The sequence below is a fragment of the Otolemur garnettii genome, unplaced genomic scaffold (assembly GCF_000181295.1).
Source record: "Otolemur garnettii isolate 467f Iridium unplaced genomic scaffold, OtoGar3 scaffold00186, whole genome shotgun sequence".
NCBI lineage: Eukaryota > Metazoa > Chordata > Mammalia > Primates > Galagidae > Otolemur > Otolemur garnettii.
Window position 1 is genome coordinate 453,915 of NW_003852581.1, and position 18,628 is coordinate 472,542.

The following is an 18,628-nucleotide window of genomic DNA, read 5'->3' on the forward strand; positions in this document are numbered from 1 at the left end:
CTAAAAAGCTCTACATGCACAGCCAAGGGAAGTGGCTGGTTTAAAGCATAGGTTCTCAGATTATCCTCACTTCAAACTTTAGACAAACAGGACAGTAATGTTTCTCTCCATATATATATATATATATATATATATATCTGTCATTCTTATTCTCTCTCTCTCTCTTTCTCTCTCTCCTATACAGCCATATCATGAGCTTATTTGGATAAACGCTAGTAGAATTTGTCAACTCTTTGTTAAGAGACATTTCATTTCACCTTAGACAGCTAAACAAAAATATTTACTAGCCTTCCCAAGATTTTTCCACATTCAGTCATTCTCATGAATAGACATATAGTGAGTGGTGCCTTGTATGAGTATGGGGGATGATCAGGAAGAAAATGGGCTGCTCCAGACATTCACATAGAAGAATTTAGAGAATTGAAGTTTAAGATATCCAGAAAAATCTTACCAGGGTTTTAATAAAAGTCCCTATAAATTTGATTTCTTTCTTTATTCTGTTTCCTTCACCAGATTTTCAAAAAATAAATTTCATTGTGTATATTTAAGGTATACAAAGTGATATAAAAAAAAAACTTGGAAAAGCCATATAAGTGAATAAAGTAGTGTAAGTGAAAAAAGTTATAAGATACATATACATATATATAATGAAATAGGTATTATAGTGCAACAAATTAACAGACCTATTCTCTCACAGTTACCCACTTCCCTCCCAAGAACAGCTATAATTTAGCAAATGTCTTGAATACTATACACTATCATCAACTATATTCCTTTTGTTGTACATTAGTTCTTTCAACTTGCTTGTCTTATATGTCTCCTACTTTGTATACTTTGACTTGCATTTCTTCATGTCTTCCTCTCTACCCTGATCCTGGTAACAGCTATTTTATTCTTTATGTCTGTATATTTGACTTCTTCTCCCATCATTTGACACAACATAGATGAACCTGAAGGACACAAGTGGAATAAGCAGGACACAGAAAAATACTGCACCATGTCAATTTTATGTGGAATATTAATAAAAACATATATTGATTTACCTTCGCAAAAATAATGGTTCTTAGAGACAGTAAACCACCTATTCATTATTCAGATATTTCAAATCACAGAAATTTCACACAGTCACTATGTAACTGACATCTAAATTAAATGAAGGAAAGAAACATTTTCATCAGTTTTAGTTGCAGAGCTGGTATTAGCACTCAGAAGAGAGGTTTTGTTGTTCATCCACCCATTCTCTATAGGCCTTATATTTCTGTTCCCATTTGCTCATAACTTTGTACATGATTCTGCTTTACTGGAAACTTATTTATGCATGGTTTTATTAATTGGAAAGATTTAAATAAAACCTATTTTGAGCAATTCTTAAATAGAAGGTTGCAAAGTGATAAGAATTGAATAAAGAATGGTTTCTTTTGCTTATAGATAGCTGTAACACTAGTGAAAGTTTGAAAGGAAAATATTGTCATGTGTCTGGTAATTCCTCAAGAAAAGTAACTCTGCTAATAGGAAAAATAAATAAGCACAATTATTCATCAGGGAACACTCTAAAGGACACTCTATGTGGTGGCTATATGCTTACACTAAGTAACTGTATTTAGAAGTATCTTTTATGTACACATCCACACAATATAGCTGAAAAAAGAAGCTTTTTTTTTTTTTTTGAGACGGAGCCTCAAGCTATTATCCCTCTGGGTAGAGTGCCATGGCATCACACTCACAGCAACCTCCAACTCCTGGGCTCAAGCGAGTCTCCTGCCTCAGCCTCCCAAGTAGCTGGGACTACAGGCGCCCGCCACAACGCCTGGCCATTTTTTGGTTGCAGCCATCGTTGTTTGGTGGCCCGGGCTGGGGATTCGAACCTGCCACCTTAGGTGTATGTGGCTGGCGCCTTAGCCGCTTGAGCCACAGGCGCCGAGCCAGAAGCTTTGTTTAAAATTTAATGTTATAAATGTTTATGGTTCTCATACTTTAAACAATTCACTGCTTAGGAGTATAAATATTTACAAGTGCTCATCCATAAAGATATTTTGTTTTATTTTTATTGTTGGAGATTCATTGAAGGTACAAAGAACCAGGTTACACTGACTGCATTTGTTAGGTAAAGTCCCTCTTATAATTGTGTCCAGTCCCCAAAAGGTATGTCACACACTGTGACCCCCACCCTTCTCTCTCCTTCCTCTCTCTGCTCTCCTTCCCCCATTGAACCATAAAGTCTCCATAAAGATGGAGACTTTATATCTTTTGTGTTAACCTGGATGGAAGTGGAACACATTCTTCTTATAAAGTGTCACAAAAATGTAGAAGCAAGAATCCTATGTACTTAAATCTGATATGAAGACAATTAAAAATCTAGTATATCTTATTTTTTGACATTAATTATAGACATAGAACTTTAAATTAAGGAGTTAAGTCATGCAACTATTACTTTAGCTTGAAGTTGTAGGAACGGTGAACCCAAGGACATTTTTTACTCCCACACCTCTTTGAAACAAATGAATAGAACTGAAACTGCTAAAAGATAAGCAGCACTTTTTGTTGGCTTTGCCTTAACCTGCCACTTATTGCATTTTAAAGCATAATCCTTATTTTTGTTTGTATAGTTTTTCTAGAAAACTTTTATGCTTTTTTATTTTAACATCAAATAGATTGTAAGCCCTGATTTAACAATTTTTTTTTTACCATTTGTAGACATTTAGAAGCGTCTAATCTTATGTAATCAACAGCCATATTAAAATATATTTAAAAGACTTCAAATTTCAGTTGTTGGGTTTCAGAAATACTGTAGTATGGATAGTATGATTATCCTATTTCCACATTTCCAAGATGCAGTTAATAGAAATTTCAAAGTAGAAATACATTTAACTACATTTTCACAAACTGGAAGATAATATGGTTAGTATATTTTAAAGGCATGGTATTCCTTTAGGCTAGATGATATAATTCACTTAATTATTATAAAAGGATCATATAGTCAAAATTATCGTATTAGTATTCTCCACTAACAAAATGAGGAAGAGAATAGTACAGAAGTAGTAGGAAACCATGCCACAAAGGGCTCTTTCAGTGTTTGAAAATGCTTTCATGCCTTTCTCTTGCAATTTCTGATGAAAATGAAAAAGTTCACCATGAAACTGTGAAAAATAAGCCATTGAGACAAATTCCAAGTAATTGTGCTTCTCTTCAAGTGTTTTTAGAATCACACATTAAATTCTCTCTCCTCTCTTTCTCATTAGGTCTTTATTACTATACCAGCTATCTAGAGAACATGCTATTAAATGACAAAAAAATACCAGTGTAGGAACAGTAAAATTAATTTCACTGTTTTTGCCTTAACTACATATTTTATAACATTATCCATTAGATGGAGAAGTGAAAATTGGGTAATGAAATTTCACTTAGGACTGTCTATATGTTCCTTTATCAGAATATTGCCTCATAGCTCTCCTACCCAACCACAGACACGCAAATTCCGATTTCTACCCTCTCCCTCACATAGGAGGGAGTCCTATGCCAGTCATCAGGCTCTAAGTAGCTAGTCATGAATCACTAGGAATAAGGAAGTATCCTCAGGAACAAAGAATTCAGGAAAGACTAACAGAAAACAAAATGTTTTAATAGACCAACTGTATAAAAAAACCCAAGGGTCTTGAAAATGGTGTGATGCTTCTTTTTATGTAATAGTTTAAAAATCTGCCTCAAAAATTTCCTGTACACTACATTCTCTATTATCACAAATATAATTTAAAAATATTGGAGTAAGGGAGGAGAGAGAAAGAGAATATTCACATTGATAACCTTCCAAACACCTGGTCTTAAGACACATGGCCCTCTCAATGCTAACAGCTTTTCTTTCCCTTCCATTATTGAATTTACTGCAACCTCATTTTCTTCCCCTTCCCCATGCAATTAATTTTTTTTTTTACAAAAATCTTATTGAATATGCATTCAATGGCTTCAAAATCTCTCATTGTTTTCTTTCCTTTCTTTCTTTCTTTATATTTTTTTTAACATTTTTTTCTTTTTATTGTTGGAGATTCATTGAGAGTACAAAGAGCCAGGTTAGATTGTTTGCATTTGAGGAATAAAGAACCTCTTATAATTGTGTCCCACCCCCAAAAGTTGTACTAGACCCCATGAACCCCCACTACCTCCCTCCTTCCCTATCTATGCTCTCCCCATCCCCCACACCCCATCCTGTACTAGGTCACTAATTGTCTTCATATCAGAATTGAGTACATAATATTCTTGCTTCTCCATTTTTTTTTTTTTTTTGAGATAGAGTCTCACTATGTCACCTTCCATAGAATGCATTGGTGTCATGGCTCACAGCAACCTCAAACTCTTTTGAGCTTAATCAATTCTCCTGCCTCAGCCTCCCAAGTAGCTAGGACTACAGGTGCCTGCCACAACATCTGGCTATTTTTTGGCTATAGTTGTCATTGCTGTTTGTCCTGCCTGGGCTAGGCTCAAACCCGCCACCTCTGGTGTATGTGGCTGGCACCCTAGCGGATTGAGCTACAAGTGTCGAGCCTGCTTCTCCATTTTTGTGAAGCTTTACTAAGAAGAATGTGTTCCATTTCCATCCAGGTTAATACAAAAGATGCAAAATCTCCATCTTTTTAGTGACTGAATAGTATTCCATGGTATACATATACTACAGCTTGATAATCCATTCCTGGGTTGGCGGGCATTTAGGCTGTTCCCACATTTTGGCAATTGTAAATTGAGCTACAATAAACAGCCTGGTGCAAGTGTCTTTATGGTAAAAGGATTTTTTTCTTCTGGGTAGATGCCTAGTAATGGGATTGCAGGATCAAATGGGACCAGCATTGCATCCCTGGGATGAATCCTACTTTTTAAATGATAAACTGTAATCTTACGGCTAGGATTTTATTGAGAATTTTTGTATATATATTCATTATTGAAATTGATCTGTAGTTGTACTTTTTAGTTGAATCTTTTCCTGGTTTTGGTATCAGGTTGATGTTTGCTTCATAGGACATGTTGGGGAAGATTCCTTCCTCTTCAATTTTTTGGAATAATTTCTGCAGTATGGGTATAAACTGTTCTTTTAAGTTTTGATAGAATTCTGGTGTGAAGCCATCTGGACACAGTCATTTTTTTGTTGGGAGATTTTTTACTGCTTCTTTGTTCTCAGTGTTTGAAACTGGTCTGTTCAGAAGATCTATTCTTCTTGATTAAGTCTAGGGAGAGGGTGCAATTTCAAGTATTTTTCCATTTCCTTCCTATTTTTCTTAAGAGAAAGAGTCTTGCTGTGTTGCCCAACACAATGAAGTGGCTATTTACAGGTTTAACCACTGTGCACTGCAGTCTCAACTCCTGGCCTCAAGGGATCCTGCTGCCTAAGCATCATGAATAGCTTGGACTACAGGCACTTGCCATGGTGACTGGCTATTATCTTAGTTTTAGTAATAGTATACTATGTGCCTTCTCTGGTTTCTGAATGTTCTTTCTTTTCTTTTCTCTCTCTGTCTCTTTTTTTTTTCTTTTGCAGTTTTGGCAGCAGCTGGGCTTGAACCCGCCACCCCCCTGGGTATATGGGGCTTGCGTCCTACTCCTTGAGCCACAGATGTTGCCCTCTGAATGTTCTTTCAATGGTTCTTTTAATTTTTTTTTTTTTATTGTTTAGGATTCATTGAGGATATGAAGAATTAGGTTACGCTGATTGCATTTGTTAGGTAAAATCTCTTATAATTGTGTCCTCCCCCTAACATGTGCCATACACAGTGATCTCCCATCCCCTCTCCCTGTTCCCTGACATCCTACCCCCCACTTTATATTTAATCATCTACTACTTTTGTATTAGAATTGAGTAAACTGAATTCTCGCTTCTCCATTCTTGTGATGCTTTACTAAGAAGAATGTGTTCTAACTCAATCCAAGTTAATACAAAAGATGTAAAATATCCCTCTTTTTAAATGGCTGAATGATATTCTATGGTATACATATACCACAGTTTGTTAATCCATTCCTGAACTGGTGGGCATTTAGGTTGTTTCCACATTTTGGCAATTGTAAATTGAGTGGTGATAAACAGTCTAGTGCAAATTTCCTTATGATAAAATGATTTTTTTCTTCTGGATAGATGCTTAGTAATAAAATTGCAGGATGAAATGGGAGGTTTAATTTGAGTTCTTTGAGGACTCTGCATACTTCCTTCCAAGAAGGCTGTATTATTTTTCAGGCCTACCAGCAGTGTAAAAGTTTTCCCTTCTCTCTACATCCATGCCAGCATCTGCAGCTTTGAGACTTTGTGATATGGGCTATTGTCAGTGGGGTTAGGTGATATCTCAGGTTGATTTTGATTTGTATTTCTTTGATGATCAGGGATGATAAATATCTTTTCAAATGTTTGTTAATGATTTGTCTGTCTTCATCAGAGAAGATTCTGTTCATATCTCTTGCTCAGTGATAGATGCAATTGTTTACTCTTTTTGTTGATTAATTTGAGTTCTCTGTAGGTTCTAGTTATGAACCATTTGTCAGACTTATACCACAAAAATCTATTTTCCCATTCTAGAGGTTGTCTTTCTGCTTTATTTGTGTCTTTAGCTGTGCAAATGCTTATCAGATTAACTAAGTCTCATTTGTTAATTTTTGTTGTTTCATTGGTCTCTGAAGTCTTTGTCATAAAATCTTTCCCCAGTCCAATATCCTCAAGAATTGTCCCCATGCTTTCTTCTAAGATTTTTATCATTTCATGTCTTAGATTTAAGTCTTTTGTCCATCTTGCATCAAATTTTGTAACTAGCAAAAAATGTGGGTCGTTTCAGTCTTTTACATGTCGTTAGTCAGTTCTTCCAGTAACATTTGGTGAATAGGGATTCTTTTACCCAGTGTATGCATTTGTTTGGTTTATCAAATATTAGATAGCAATTAGAAATTTGTTTCATCTCTTTGTTTTCTGTTCTGTTCCATATGTCATGTCTATGTCTCTATTGTTTTGTGCCAATACCATTCTGTTTTTATTACTGTGGACTTGTAATATAGCCTGAAGTCTTGTGGGGTTATGCCTCCAACTTTGTAGCTGTACAAGTTTTTTCCTGGTTCCATACAAAACAAAGTATTATATTTTACAGTTCTTCAAAATATGTGTTGTTATTTTATTTTTCTCAAGGAAGGTGATTGCATTAAATCTGTCGATTACCTTGGGTAGAACAGACATTTTGACAATGTTGATTCTTCCCAGATGAGAGCCAGCTATGTTCTTCCATTTGTTAGTGCCTTCTGCAATTTCTTTTCTTTTCTATTTCTTTTTCTTTTTTTATTAAATCATAGCTGTGTACATTAATGCAATCATGGGGTACAGTGTGGTGTTTTCATACACAATTTGAAATATTTTCATCAAACTGATTAATATAACCTTCATGTCATTTTCTTAGTTATTGTATTAAGAAATTTATATTCTCATATTTCTCTTTGAAAAATTCCTTCACTTGTTTGTTGAGTGTATTTCTAAGTATTTAATTTTCTTTGAAGATACTTAGAAAGAAATTGTATCCTTGATTTGTTTCTCAACTGGCTGTTATTGGTGTATACAAAGGCTACTGATTTGTGGACATTGATTTTATGCCCTGAGATAAAATGCCCTGATACGTATTTCCTGGTCAATTCCAGAAGTTTTGTGGTTGAGTCTCTGGGTTTTTCTAAATATAAGATCAGCAAAGAGCGCGAGTTTGACCTCCTCTGCCCACATGTGGATGCACTTGGTTAGAACTTCCAGCACTATGTTGAATTATTGTGGCAACCATCTCTGTCTGGTTCCAGTTCTAAGGGGAAAGGCTTTCAGTTGGTATATTGTGTCTATACTGCTGTAATGCTCAAGGAAGTTAATGATTTCCTTTTATAGCTCTTCCTTGGCCAAATTGTCATTCAGCATAAGATTGTTTAGTTTCCATGCCTTTGTATGGGGATGACTTTTTTTTAATGTTCAAAAAAATATTAATCATAAGAAATTAACAGACAATTTACACTGGGTAATGACAGATATGGCAGAAAATAAAGTTTTTCTGGTTCTTTTAAAAATATTTATCATTATTCTTTTTTTAAGTTCAATACACAAATATCCATTGTATACCATTAACAATTAAATAATTAAAGTTAACATGAGAATACAAAATATGAAATAAATAGAAATAATTCTTCAGGAATATATAGTATCTCTACATGGAAAAATTCTGGTTATTATTGAAAATATGAAAGACACATGTCTGTATGTATTACAAAATTATTACTAATGATTTTTTTTTATTTCTTCAGGTATTCCTTCTCTTATAACTTGAGTTATTGCCTTTCTAGGGATATCAGCATACCACATAGCAAATTCAGTTTGCTCTGGGGGTTCAGAAGGATGGTAGCAAACACCTGGCCCACTGTGGGTCACACATATCTAATATTGGGTGTTATTATCTATGCAAGTACCTTCAGGATTTCCTGTATATTCATAATAAGAGTAAGCCAATAACACAATTTTGACAGTTTGTCTAGTTTGGGTTACATTTTGGATATATTTCTCACAACCTTCATCATGTCTTATACCTTAGATTAAAGAAGGAAGATGAAAAAGTCTAAAGCAAATAATCAGTAATCAGTCCCATGCCACTGCTGCTCATCCTCAAGTTTCTGCCATGTGTAGACCACTCAGCTCCTGGTATGTGACTGGGGTAGGGCTGTTGTCTGTTTTTTCAAGGTAAGGGGGTTGGGATGCTTTGGGTGTCATTGGATCATCTACTCCTCATCGCTGGCTGGTTTCACACATGAGTGATGTATCCAGGCAAGGATGCCATTCACCTTCACTGTTGTTGGTGTGGACAGGATCACCAAATAGGGGCCTTTTCATCATGGTTTCAGTGGACTCAGGCTCCAATCTTTAATCTACACCTGGTCACCTGGAGAGTGGTGATGGACTGGGGGTGATAAACTAACAAGATAACTATCATTCACCTATTCTGAAAACTTTTTTCATTATTTTTCCCAGTGAAATCAGTTGGTTAGTAAGTAAGTAAATTTTGTTTCTTTCAGTACTCTCAGGGACCCTAGTAAATTTCTTAAAATGAGAGGGGTCTTATGATATAGTATTTTATAGGGTGAGCAACCTATTCTATTCTATTTTTAAGTTTTTTGAACGAGGTTACATTGATTGTCTTTCTCAGGTAAAAGCCCTCTTATATTGGTGTCCCACCCCCCAAAAGTGTGTCACACACTGTGAACCCCCAGCCCCCTCCATCCTTCCCTCTGTCTACTCTCACCTTTTCCCACCCCCCACCATGTGTTAGGTCATTAATTGTCCTCATTTTAGAATTGAGTACATAGGATTCTTGTTTCTTCATTCCTGTAATGCTTTACTAAGAATAATGTGTTCCACTTCTATCCAGGTTAACACAAAAGGTGTAAAGTTTCCATCTTTTTTAGTGGCTGAATAATATTCCATGGTCTACATATACCACAGCTTATTAATCCATTCCTGGGTTGGTGGGCATTCAGGCTGTTTTCACAATTTGGTGATTGTAAATTGAGCTGCAACAAACAGTGTAGTGCAGGTGTCTTTATGGTAAAATGATTTTTTTCTTCTTAGTAGATGCCTAGTAATGAGATTGTAGGATCAAATGGGAAGTCTAGTTTGAATTCTTTGAGGGTTTTCCATACTTCCAGCATCTGCAGTTTTGAGATTTTATGATGTGGGCCATTATAGCTGGGGTTAGATGATATCTTAGGGTGCTTTTAATTTGCATTTCTCTAATAATTAGGGATAATGATCATTTTTCTCATATTTGTTAGCCATTCATCTGTCTTCTTTAGAGAAGGTTCTGTTCATCTCTCTTGCCCATTGATATATGGGATTGTTGGCTTTTTTCATGTGGATTAATTTGAGTTCTTGGTATATCCTGGTTATCAAGCTTTTGTCAGATTCAAAGTATGAAAGGGATGAAAATTTCTATTGGAGTTGCATTCTAACTTTACTGCCCTGTAATGTGAGAAGATACAAGGCATAATGTTAATTCTTTTTATTTTGTTGAGGTTTGATTTTTGTCCAAGGATATGATATATTTGGCAGAATGTTCCACGAGCTGAAGAGAAGAACATACATTCTTTAGCTTTGGGATGGAGTGTTCTGTGTATTTGTATTAGCCACAGTTGTTTTAGGGTCACATTTAAGTCTTTTGTATCTTTGTTTAGTTTCTTTTAATTTTTTTTTTTTTTGACAGAGCCTCAAGCTGTCCCCCTGGGTAGAGTGTCGTGGCATTACAGCTCACAGCAACCTCCAACTCCTGGGCTCAAGTGAGTCTCCTGCCTCCGCCTCCCAAGTAGCTGGGACCACAGGTGCCCACCACAATGCCCGGCTATTTTTTGGTTGCAGCCGTCATTGTTGTTTGGTGGGTCCGGGCTGGGGATTCGAACCTGCCACCTTAGGTGTACGTGGCTGGAGCCTTAGCCGGTTGAGCCATAGGCGCTGAGCCTGTTTAGTTTCTGTTGCAGTGGTTTTCAACCTGTGGGTCGCAACCCACAGGAACTGTATTAAAGGGTTGCGGCATTAGGAAGATTGAGAACCACTGGTTTAGAGGATCTATCCATCTCTGTAAGAGGAGTGTTAAAGTCCCCTGCTATTATGGTGCTACAGGATATCATATTGCTAAGACTAGTTAAACTGTTTCATAAATGGGAGCGTTTAAGTTGTGTGCATATATAAGAATCAAAATGTCTTTTTTTTCCTATTGTTTTCTTGACCAATATGAAGCATCCACCTTTGTCCTTCTTGAATTTAGTTGCTTTAAATGCAGTTGTATCTGAAAATAAGATTCAAACCCTTCCTTTCCTCTGATTCACATTTACCTGACAGGTTGTTTTCCATCCTTTAACCCTGAGTTTTACTTTGTCCTTTGAGGCTAGATGTGTCTCCTACAGGCATCAATTGTATGGTTTGTGCTTTTTTATGCATTCAGTCACACTATGCCTCTTCAGTGGGAATTCTAGGCATGATCACTTACTGAGAGAATTGTTAAGTATAGTGCATTTCCATTCATCTTATTTTGTAAAAGTACATTGCTTAGTTTAATCTTTTCATTCATTGTGGAATCTAGGTTTTATCCTTTAATTTGTGGGTATGTCATTTGCTGGTCATCCATTGGGATGGTCAGTGTGTAGAATAGGTCTAAGTATTTCCTATAGAGCTGGTGTTGTTGTGGGAAACTTTCTCAATATTTGCATATAAGTAAAAGATTTGATTTCTCCATCAGTTTTAAAGCTTAGCTTATCAGGATAAAGAATTCTGGGCTGGAAATTATTTTGTTTAAATAGATTAGAGGTAGATTACAATTCTCTTCTGGCTTGAAAAGTTTCATTTGAGAAGTCCACAATATCCCTGATGGATTTGCCCCATAGGTCAATTGGCACTTACTTCTGGCTGTTTGTAGAATTTTCTCTTTCCTCTTGACTTTGGACAGGTTCATGACAATGTGTCTCAGAGAAGTTTTTTCTGAGCTGAGATGACCTAGGATTCAATATCCCTCTGAAAGGAGTGTGTTGTAATCTTTTGGTGATACTCTGGAATTTTTCGGTTCTGATATCCTCTAGTAGGGCTTCCATTGTTCTGGGGTGTTCTTCTTTCCCTTCTAAGATACCTACAACTCATATGTTTAAACATTTCATGATGTCCAATAATTCTCTTAATGAACATTTTTCTTTTTATCTCTTTTTTTCCCATCTATTTAACTGCCTGTGTTAGCTCAAGAGCTTTATCCTCTACCTCTGAGATGTTTTCTTTTGTATTGTCTAATCTCTTATTGATACCTTCTAATGCAACTTTAAGTTCCCTGATTGACTGTTTCAATTCCTTAAACTCCCCTATATCTCCTCTATAAGATAGATTCCTAAACTCCCCTATATTCTTCTCATAGTTGGTCTCTTATTTGATTCTGTTTTTAGATTTCCTTTTGGTTATTTTCCACTTTCTCTGTAATTTATTTACTTGTTTTATCATCCATACTTTAAATTCCTTTTCTGTCATTTCTCATATTTCCTTATAAGTGGAATCCTCTGCAGTAGCTACCTCATGATCCTTTGGGGGTTGCTCTGGTCTGTTTTTTCGTGATGGACTTTTCCTGCTGTTTCTTCCTCATGAGTGTTTTCTTTTTGTCTGTTTCCTTGCCCTGCTTTTTCCTTTCCCTTGCTTCCTCTTGGTCTTTCAGTTATCATACCTCTGACGTGAGGTGTCAAATGTCCTTTTGGTAAAGGACTAAAAGTTAGAGTGAAGAACTTGAAGGATAAATGATAAAAAAAAAAAAAGAGGAGAAAAGAGAAAAGAAATAGGGGGAGTAAAAGGGACAAAAAGAAGGAGGAACAGAAAGAGAGAGAGAGAGGAGTAATAGTGGTATACAGTAGGGTAATTTGACCTATATCCACAAATCCCAACCTCTGGGGGCTGGGTGAGTGGGTCCTTGGAGGTCTGGAACTCTTTGCCAGCCTGAACAGATACAAGAATCCACCTTCACAAAATAGAGAAGAAAAAAAAAATACTGTATCTGAAACCAAACCAACCAAACAAATACCTTAAGGTATAAAATTGGAGGAAAAAAGAATAACAGGGGCAGAAAAAATAGCAAAAATAAAGCTCTTATTCTTAAAGAGGGAAGTAATGAAAATTTATAATTACATGATAAAAAAAGAAGAAAAAAATAAAATGAAAAATCTGGGGGGGGGAAGTTGAAAGAATATTTTTGAAATGGGAAAAATTATATATACATATAGTTTTGCTGCATATTGCCTCAGTAATAGGTGACCTTCTGGTATATGAGATACTAATCACAATGCTGATACAGCTGTATAATATGGAGACTGGAAGCTTCTGTCTCACCAAGAAAACCTGGTCCTATCTTCCGTATTACCTTGCCCTCAATCCCCATAGGGTTGGGAGCCTGAAGCTCTCCTCAGCCCACTTAATAAACACACCTGGATCTTTCCAAACCGTGTCCTTTCACTACTCAGTGGCTTTCCCAGGAAAGTGTGTGTAACTCAGATGTCCTCAGAAGTGGCTGCCCTGTTTATCAGGCATGTCAAGACCCTGAGGGCTGAGCCTGCAAGGCAGCTTTACCACAATGACTACACCCTACCTTCAGCCCAACAGTGAAATCTTTGTTCCACGTGGTGGTTCAGTCCCTGCCCCTAGATGCTGTTCAAAATCTCCTGCTTGTTCACCCAAGCTCTCCTAAGGTAACTCACCCAAGTGCCCAAGTCCAAAATAAACACACAAACAAACAACAACAACAAAACCACAGGACAGACCTTCTCTCTGTAAACTGTCTCCAACTATGCCAATATCCAAGTACTTGCTGGTTCTCCACTGCTTCTGTCATCTTCTTGGGGCCCTGAAGTCTTCTGCTGCCTCCCTGTGCTCCTCAAGTGATGATTGTGGGCAGAGCACCACAATGGTCCTTGGAGTCTTTTCTCCCCAATCTCACCTGACACACCTGCAAAGAGGCTGTCTCAATTCTGCTATCTTGCTTAGGTCCCTCAATGGCTACTGCTTTCCCCTAGCCCCTAAATTTGGATAATGATCAACAAGCAGCCCTTTTCCATTGTCTTTACTCAGTTTTCAGTGTTTCACTTAACTAAACCTTCTATTTCTGTGGTTAGATGTTTTTGGACTCTGCATGGGTCACTCCCACTTTTCTTCTCACGTTTTAATACTTCTTCTGAATTCCATACCCATACTATCAACTGTACAGCTCTACATATGTGTTGTCCCACCATCTACAATGAGGTGACAGATACCTAATTACTCTTATTTGATTAATTCACATTTTGTACAAGTATCAAAACATTCCATGTGGCCTATAAAAATACACAGCTATTATGTACCCAGAATAATTAAAAATTTAAAAACATGAAATAAATATAAAATTCAATTTATATCCCTACATCTCTTATCAATTTAATGTTATATTAACTAGATCTCGGGAAAGAAGATTAGGACAAGCTAGACTAGATCTGGGGAAAGAAGATTAGGAAAAGCTATGACTAAACAATTCTAAAGAACCAACGTGCTGCAACAGCTAAGAAGAAAAATGAGAGCACCGTGAAATATTAAGACTTTTTAAAGGCACAATTACAAATAATCAGATCCATGTACTTTAATAGGAAATCTGGAATTTGATCCTCATGTGTATGTCTGCACATGTATATTTACATATAAGCAGAATTTGATTCACCTGTACGTGCTTTCACATGTATATCTATATATGTACCCTTACAAATGTGTGCATATATTTGATTTAAAACTACATTTAAATTCACTGGAAAAAAGGATGGATTATTCAATAAATACTGTAGGAACAACTGAAATGGTTAACCATTTGTGTGAATAAAATTAGGTATTTTTTCATACATTTTTTTTTTGAGAAAAATTATGTTGCCCTTGGTAGAGTACCATGGCATCACAGCTCACAGCACCTCAAACTCTTGGGCTTAAGTGATTCTCTTGCCTCAGCCTCCCAAGTAGCTGAGACTACAGGAGCCCACCACAATGCCTTCCTATTTTTTTTGTTGTAGTTGTCATTGTTGTTTGGCAGGCCCTGGCCAGGTTTGAACTCGCCAGTTCCAGTGTACGTGGCCGGCGCCCTATCAGCTGAGCTACAGGCACTGAGCCTTTTTCCTACACCTTAAAGCAAAATAAATATTATGTGAAATAATGTAAACTTCTAAAAATGAAGCCATAAGGATACCAGAGGCAACTATAAGGATATGGTTACACAACTGTAGTACAAGGAAGGACTTTGTAATCATGACACCAGAATTAGAAGCCAGGAAGGAAAGTACTGGTAGACATGACAACATACCAATTATAAACAAAAATTCCAGCATCAGAAAACACCATAAGCAAAATTATAAAGGAAACAATGAACTGGAAAATATAGCTCTACTATCCTAAATAGGACTGGATAAAAGAAAAAGAAATGGGAAAATGATTGATTCTTCCTCCAATTTTCACTTACAGATGCAAAAAGGCTATTATGATTTAATTTATATAAAATACCCAGAAAAGACAATTTTATATGATCAGAAAGCAGATCAGTGTTTCTGGAGCTGAGATTAGGGGGAGATTGACTGCAAATGAACTCAATGGAGTTACAGGAGTGATGAAAATCATCTAAAACTGGATTTTAGTGATGGTGATGATTGTACAAATCTACAAAATTTGCTGAAAATCATTGAATTGTATATTTAAAATGGTTAGTTTTTATATGTAAATTAAACCTTAATAAAAGTGTTAATAAGAAAGATGACTAGAAAATAAATGTTTCTATGCTTGAATGCAAATGAAAGATACTGCTGATAGACAAATGGTGTACCTCGATGGTATTATTTTAATTTTTATTTAGGGAAACACTCAGAAAGATTATAAAGATGATTCAGTTTAATTATTTTTTGCAGATAAAAAAAACTAAAACTCAATGAATTAAAATGCTTTGCTCAAAGTCACATAAGCAGCAAATGCAAAAGCTAGAAGTTGTATCCAGGTTTTCTGGATACTAACCTGGTGTTCATAATATTATACCATATGTTCTATCATTACAATGTATTTATAATGCTCTAACATAAATTGACTACAATTTCAATAAAATAAAAATAATCATTTACTTGATTCTAATGTATTAGTTGTTATAACCAATATTTCTAAATGTGGGAGATTATTATTGTGGTAGATTAACATTCTTTGTGATGACTTGATGTGTCAGACTGTGTAAGTGGAGGCATTAAAAATGTTTTAGGGGGAAATTTCCTTCTACTATTCCTTTGGTATTTCTCCTTCTTGACTTTTTTGTCCTCTTATTCTGCAATTCTGCAACATCTACCATAATTATTTTGGAGTTTATGGAGCTATTTTCTATATCTCTTTATTTTCTGTCTTTTGCAGTATATGATGTAAGATTGCTTAATTTTTAATCATTCTACTTTCTAATACAGTCATTAGTTGTTTCATTCTTCTACTTGTAATTTATATATTTATATCTTTAGGCTTTAAAGTTTATGTTTATAATTAAAAGATGCTCAAGTAGTTCTTTTTTTAATATGGAATTCTTCTCATTTGTGAGTATATTGTCTTCTCTTATACCTGTGAAGATAATAATTATGACATTTAAAAAGGCTTTTTGGTGCCCTATTAACTCTATTTACTCAGGTTTCTTGACTTTGAGTTTATTCACACTTTCAAGATGCTACTTTTCTTAAATATCTGGTGATTCTTGTGTTTTGTCTTTATACCTGAGGCTCCTTGTTGTCATTTATGTGACTACTACTATATACATATATTGATTTCCATGAATATAGATTTATAATAATTTTATTTTTATTTTTCAAATCCTGAAGAAGAATAAAAAATTAAGTTATCAACCAAAAAATATATATTTACTTTCAAATGTTTGGCTTAATATTTTAAAGACTAGATTTGAATTGCAGTGAGCTGAAAAGCAAGTAAAAAAAGCATCAAATTTACAAAGGCTGTTATTAGGAGGGTCAGCGTATAAAGTACCTTGAGAACTTCCTTCAGACAAAGAGATGGATACTTCATCATTTCTGTCATTATCCTCTCCTACTTCTGGCCTAGCTTCCTCTCCTCGTGTGAGTGCAGACAGCGAACCAGCCTGGGGCTGCTCAGAGAAATCAGCAGGACCTCCTCTTGGAGGTGGAACTTCAATCCCCATCAAACGATATTTCCTTCTTCGATTCCCAATCCATGTCTTTATAGGAGAAATACAAGAGGAAGTTTTGTAAACATAGAAAACTTAGTAGTTTTGGCTATTAAAATAATGAACAGATACTACATAAAATATGATGAAAAAGAATAGATATATTGAATAATAAAATTTTATGTCAATAAGCCAAAACAAAAATAATTATGTTTTGAGAATTCTTAAAATCTATTTAGTTCATAGTTGTCACACACATAATTGTACATGTTTATGGGCTACAGTGTGAGGTTTTAACAATCACAGTGTATAATAGTCAAATGAAGGTAGTTAGCATCTCAATCATCTCAAACCTTTATAGTTTAATAATTATGATTTACTTTAAGATATTTTATTAGTAGAAAAGGGTTTATGTAAATATTCAGAAATTCTGTAGTCTATTACAGGTCATTTTTGTTTCTGTTTTCATTTTGTTTTTAGAGAAAACAATTTGCCAAATATGGAAAAGAAAAATGAACTGGTATATTTAACAAAGGATGTAAAGGATCTATACAAAGAGAACTATGAAATACTGAGAAAAGAAATAACATAAAATTTAACATATGGAAGAATATATCATGCTCATGGCTGGGAATAATCAACATTGTTAAAATGTCTACACTATACAAAGCAATCTACAAATTTGGTGAAATCCTTATTAAAATACCAATATCATATGTTGAAGATCTTGAAAAACTGTTCTATACATTGTATAGAACCAGAAAAATACAAAGCAATCTACAAATTTGGTGAAATCCTTATTAAAATATCAATATCATACGTTGAAGATCTTGAAAAACTGTTCTATGCATTATATAGAACCAGAAAAATACCTCATATAGTTGGCACACTTTTATGAAAATAAACAATCTGGAGACATCATGGACCAGATTTCAGGTTATACTACAAGTCCATAGTGATAAAAAAAAAAAACACGGTATTGATATAAAAATGGAGACATAGAACTATGGATCTGAACAGGGAGCCTGGATATTATATCACCATCTTATTTTCAATAAAGCAAACAAAAGTATACACTGAGGAAAAGAATCTCTGTTTAATAAAGGGTGCTAGGAGAACTGGTTAGCCACATATAAAACACTGAAACTGGAGCCTTACCTCTCACGACTTACAAAAATTAATTCACCATGAACAAAGATTTAAATCTAAGACATGGAATTATAAAAGCCTTAGAAGAAAGTGTGGGAAAATCTCTGAATTTCATCAGCCTAGGATAAGAATTTATTTAAAAGATTCCATTGGCAATCACAACAACAAACAAATAAGTGGGACATGATCAAGTTAAAAACTTTCTGCACAACTGAGGATACAATCAGCATAGAGACAATCTTCAGAGTGGGAGAAGCTATTTCCATTCTACAAATCTGACAAAAGTATAATAACTAGAATCTACAGTGAACTGACATATATCAACAGGAAAGTTGCAAACAATCCCATTAAAAACTGGGTAAGAGACACAAACAGAATATTTCCTTATGAATACAGATGAATGGTCAACAAATACATGAAAAAATGTTCATCTTCTCTAATTATCAAAGAAATATAAATCAAAATCACTTTGAGATATTGCCTAACCACAGTGAGGATGGCCCACATCAAAATATTCCAAAGTAACAGAGGCTGGTATGGACGTGAAGAAAAGGGAACACTCACATGATGTTGGTGGACTAGTACAACCTTTACAGAAAGAAAGGAGATTTCTCGGCCAGGCGTGGTGGCGCACGCCTGTAGTCCCAGCGCTATGGGAGGCCGAGGCGGGTGGATCACCTGTGCTCAGAGGTTCGAGACCAGCCAAGACCCCCCTGAGCCAAACGAGCCAGAGTGAGACCCCGTCTCTACAACAACAACAGGACAACGAG

At 35.4% G+C, this 18,628-nt stretch overlaps 1 protein-coding gene across 1 annotated transcript in view; it reads right to left on the reverse strand.

Annotated features, from left to right (window-relative positions):
• The window catches only part of HDX (highly divergent homeobox), a 253,695-nt gene that overhangs the window by 16,325 nt on the left and 218,742 nt on the right, over positions 1 to 18,628 (reverse strand). Inside the window, exon 5 of the mRNA XM_003800844.1 lies at positions 16,553 to 16,760. Coding sequence (XP_003800892.1) covers positions 16,553 to 16,760 — 208 coding nt within the window. The remainder of the gene's footprint in view (positions 1 to 16,552; positions 16,761 to 18,628) is intronic.